Source organism: Euprymna scolopes, chromosome 11 (assembly GCF_053919585.1).
Source record: "Euprymna scolopes isolate OS-2025 chromosome 11, ASM5391958v1, whole genome shotgun sequence".
Taxonomy (NCBI): domain Eukaryota; kingdom Metazoa; phylum Mollusca; class Cephalopoda; order Sepiida; family Sepiolidae; genus Euprymna; species Euprymna scolopes.
Window position 1 is genome coordinate 9,691,298 of NC_136492.1, and position 5,106 is coordinate 9,696,403.

Here is a 5,106-nt window from a genome sequence, read left to right on the forward strand (position 1 = left end):
CAGGACGCTTACGTTTGTTCGTGGATTCTTCCATCCAATCCTGAGGATCTTGCGGAGACAACGCTGGTGATTCTGCTCTAGGGCCTTCAGATGTCTGCTGTAGGTGGTCAAGCTGTCGGCCCCATAGAGAAGAGTGGAAAAGACAACTACTTTATAGACAAGCAGTTAGACTCTGCACTGTATGTCACGATTCTCAAAAACCCGTTTCCGTAGCCTGGCAAAGGATGAACTGGCGCATCCGATGCCGTGGTGAATCTTTGCGTCGATGATAGATTTTATGGAGAGAAAACTCCCAAGGTAGACAAACTGATCCACATTTTCTAAGATCCACATTTTTCAGAGATTGTAGGCGGATGTATGTATGTGCCAGAATCTGGTCGGTGTAGGATCTGGGTCTTTTTGATGTTAAAGTCCCAGGCATCCAAAATGTTCTGAATGTCCGCTTCTGAGTGAGCAACCAGCGCATTGTCATCTACGTATTGAATATCTATGATGGACGATGTGAGGACCTTGCTTTTTGCCCTAAACCTTCTGGCGTTAAAATATCGGCCATCTATCCTGTACAAGTATTTTATTCCAGCAGGTAGGTTCTGGCTAGTAAGGTTAAGGATGGCGGAGATGTATATGGAGAAAAGGCTTGGGACAATGATAAAGCCCTGCTTGACACCTGTGTCATCTTTAAAGGGAGATGTTTCCAAGTCACCATTTTCAACCACAACTGCTATCCTGTCATCATGAAGAAGTCTCAAGATTTTAAAATACTTGTCTGGATATCCAATCATGGAGAGGACACACCAGACGACTGTTCTTTTCACATAGTCGAAGGCTTTTGTGAGGTTAATGGACCTCAAGGATAGTGGAATGCGTTGCTCCCGACATTTCTCCTGCAATTGACGAGCTGTAAAAATCATATTAGAGGTTCCTCTGGCAGGACGAAAGCCACACTACGACTCTGGTAGGATGTTTTCTGACAGCGGCAGCAACCGCTCGGTCAATATACGGGTTAGTACTTTGCCTGTTATGGACAGGAGGGAGATACCTCTGCAGTTACCACAGTCCGCTTTATCTCTCCTCTTGAAAATAGTGATGATTAAGGCATCCCTGAGTTCTGCCGGTATTTCCTCCTTATCTCATATTTTACTCAGGAGGCTATAGATGTGGAAAGGGGGTTTTGGAAAGGGGGTTTTGGTTCGCCTTGTTGGAAGATTTCTCTAGGAATCCTATCTGGACCAGAGGCTTTGTTGTTGCTCAGTTTCCTGATGGCATCCTGGACCTCCCTTTCCGTTGGGTAGGGGGTCACCCAGGTGTTCCATGGTAGAGCGCTGAGGTATCTAGTTGGTAGGTTCCAGCTCAACTGTGGTGTTTCGATATAGAAGGTCATAAAAGTTTTATTGCCATCTGCAACTGATGCCCACACTGTCCTTCAGCAAAGTTTTTTCGTCCTTGGATCGGAGAGGGTTTAGGCTCCGATAGCTGGACCCATACACAGCTTTAGTGGCATTAAAGAGATTTCAAGGGCCTTCTCCATCCACCATTTTTTCTTCAGCTCTCTTACTCTAGTCTGGACAAGTGACTTTGCCTTGGAGTGGGCGACCTTTTGGCCAGAGAGTTGATATAATTTTGCCAGGTACAGAAGGTTTTTCTATTGGCTTCAATAAGATGCTGTATTTCGATGTCGTTGTCATCGACCCAGACGATGTTTCCTGGTCTTATCGCCAATGGTGTCTTTGCTGGTCTCAAGAAGTATGGTCTTAAGGGATTTCCAGTGCTCCTCCACGCCCTCTGAATATTCTTCAGGGAGCCTCTCATGCAGGGTGTTTTGAAATTGTTGCACCCTGTTATATATATATTTAGTGACAGAAAAATGAACTTGTAGTAGTTTACATATGTTTACTGGGAATAATATCATTAAAAATATCATTAACCGTCAGTTAAATATAATTATATAATCTGAGAATTAGGATTTTAAAAGAAATGCACATGATTATTTTTAAACATTTGAGATTATTTTACAAATTAACAAAATGTGCGTATCATAGCACAATGAAAACATCTTGCACATGCATATTAAAAAAAAAAACTCGATGTTCAATAACAACAGAACCCTTCGTGCACTTTAATAACAATATGTCAGGTACAACATATAATATATGTGCAATTATAATGAATATTGAATTGGTTGAAAATTTTAATTTGGAATTAAATTTAGATAGTTATTAAATTAGAATTGGTTTAAAGGGATACTTAAGAATCTTCTTTAGGTATCCGGTCTGTTATTGCAGAATCGATGACCATGACTCTTCATTTGTTTTTGCATTCGATCTTTATGATGCGATCTGTAGTTGTGTTGTCAGTGACCCTGTTAAAATTGTCAGTTAACTTTGTTCGTTGTAATCCTTTGCTCTTTTTTCTGAGATTTTTTTCTAATATCAAGTTTTGTTTCGAAGTCGTCCACCCGCATTGAATGGCAAACAAACTTAAGCTGTCTGGCGTGGACGGTATTGAGTACATATCTGCTGTACTTTCTTGACTTCCTTGTTTGTTTTCTTTTCTGTCCATGGGATTCATAGAATCCCCCTTAAAAACCATATCTCCGCTGCTTCTAAACGGTTTTCAGTCGCGTTTGTTACCGTCTAACATTGGCAAATGTAAAAGAAAATCGACCATATACTCGGCAATTCTCATTTACGATCGCGAATATACAGGGTGGAACGATAAAACTGTCGATCTAGATATGGTTCCAATTACGTTCGCTAAATACCGGTTTTCTTTTTTTGTTGCAGACCGACTACTAGTTTATTAGTTGTGTACACATTCCAAGAGCCATATGCGCCTCCTATCATGCTTGAAAGTGACACCATATTCAACAAGCAAAATCGGAGATGCGCCGCTGTACAAATCATGCTTTCTACTGATCTAATTAATGACAATAGGACCATTAAAAAAAAAAAACCCGGACGCTTAAACGTTGGAGGATTCAGTGAAGTTTTCGGCCAGTATTATGGGATTTGGTGTGATTTCAAGTAAGGGGCACATCATGCCACCTCACATCTTTGGAAATAAAAACCAAAGTATACCTGCATGTGCTGAAAATGCTGGTTATCCCCTGGTGCAATCAGGTGGCCGCCGGCAGACCCTGGGTGTGGCAGCAGGATTAGATGCTGGACACAAACTTAAAGAGACCCAAACCTCACTTCAGAAAAGGGTGCTACGACTTTGTACCCTGGCTCCTCCTTCTCCAACCTGAACCCGCTAAACAGTATCAAGGAAGTAATTGAGGCTGAATGCGGCTACATTGAATAAATGTCAGCTCTACTATGTAATTAAGTTACCTGAATTAACTTTTTCGATAAAAGTTTTATAATAAAAGTGAACTGTTATTTTTTTAAAGGCGATAAATTTAACGTTCCACACTTCGAGTGCAGGAAATTAAATATGTTCTATTAATGGTTGTTTTTAAATTAAAATTAATAATTATCGCAATATAAGGTTTGCTTATAGAGATAAGCTGACAAGAAGTAATAAAACTTCTAATTTATAAATACTGGACAATTATTTTATTTTATAAACACTTCGGTTAATGACAGTTTGTATTCAATACTAATATTAAAACGGAAATTAAGAATTGGGTTTATTGTGAACACCGTGTTTAAGCTATTATTTTCCAATGAATTATAATGTCTCTCCATAATCTATATGCAGAAAGTTTAAGAATGGTCTGTGTTTATCCCATAAAATTGGGCGTACTTTAATAGTGTAGATATTGCCTTGGGTATACAGTTTCTATTTTCTAAAGATGTTTAGGTTTGATTTTGTTGTTAAAAAAAATACATAAATTACTTCGTCCCATTACGTTATATGTGTCCTCATATTATTTGGATCTTTCGGACTACTGTTCTCATTTTTATTATTGTTTTCACACCGTTTCGGTCGATGTAACATACGATCTTCTTCAGGTGTATCTCATCAAACTCGAGAATCTTTCTGTCGATCTCGGGAAATTTTCTCATGAACTCGGGAATCTGTACAGGATTTCGAATGCTCTACTTTCGTTGACCCTGACTGAGTAGAAGTTCTTAGTACTTCGGAATTGTATCTGAAGTGTCCCCGACAGACAGATGACTGAGTTCAACAAAATGCATCTGAATAAGGTCGGAGGTTAGATCGATCGAATGAGACGAATGACAGATCATCACCCAGTCATTTTGGGGGACAAGAATTGATCCCGGAATGATTGAAAACGGTAAATATTATTGCGAAACACGCTCTAGTATGTGCCGTAAATGTCGATTGGAAAATATTTGCATACGAAATATTCGTTTGTTTTATTACTAGGTGGACAGTCGATGTTGCCTGGTCGTACAATACGCTTAAGCATGTTACTTATACAGAGTGCGTATTTATTATTATATAATCAATCCTCTATTGATTATTATTTATTACGAGGAATAATTTACCCGGTGGATTAATTCGCAAGTAATAATAATAATAATAATAATAATAATAATAATAATAATAATAATAATATCAAATTCCGTCTGTGTTTGTTTACATTATACAGTCAGCTGATATTTGAGCTTGATAATCTTAAAATATTTTTTCTTCTCTTGTAGATAAAAGTAAAATATTTATAGCGGGATATTTTACATAATTCCGATTGATTGGATTGACTATGGTACATACGGACTTTAAAAACGGGCGAATAAAAGATATATCTGCCTTACTTAAAAAAATGCTAGTTTTATTTTTGGTGTCTTTAAACCCCCACCAACTCCTTTTGCTGATGAGATGACTTTGTTTTATAAAATCAAATGACATAATTATTGTCCAAGACATATTGACTATCTCAATGAAAACATCGTTTCCGAAACGATCGTACAATTTATTGATTTTTTTTGTTCTTCCTTTTGAAACCGATTTTAAAGTATGAATTATGAATCATTTTACTCAATATATATATATATATATATATATATATATATATATATATATATATATATATATATATATAATATATATCTTAATATAACTTTTTGTGCTTTGGATTTTATTTCCTGCTTTATCAGGATACAGCACATTAGTACTAACATGCCAGTTTTGTAAACC

At 37.3% G+C, this 5,106-nt stretch overlaps 1 protein-coding gene across 1 annotated transcript; it reads right to left on the bottom strand.

Moving 5' to 3' along the window:
- Nucleotides 1-320: 320 nt before the first annotated feature.
- LOC145288263 (uncharacterized) lies at nt 321-911 on the bottom strand. Its single transcript, XM_080136301.1, has one exon. It carries the CDS (start codon nt 909-911, stop codon nt 321-323), a length of 591 nt encoding a protein of 196 aa, XP_079992427.1.
- Nucleotides 912-5,106: the final 4,195 nt, after the last annotated feature.

Bases quoted from the DNA above. Each gene is read 5' to 3' on its own strand.
- LOC145288263 (XM_080136301.1), bottom strand. From the start codon at position 911: ATGATTTTTACAGCTCGTCAATTGCAGGAGAAATGTCGGGAGCAACGC.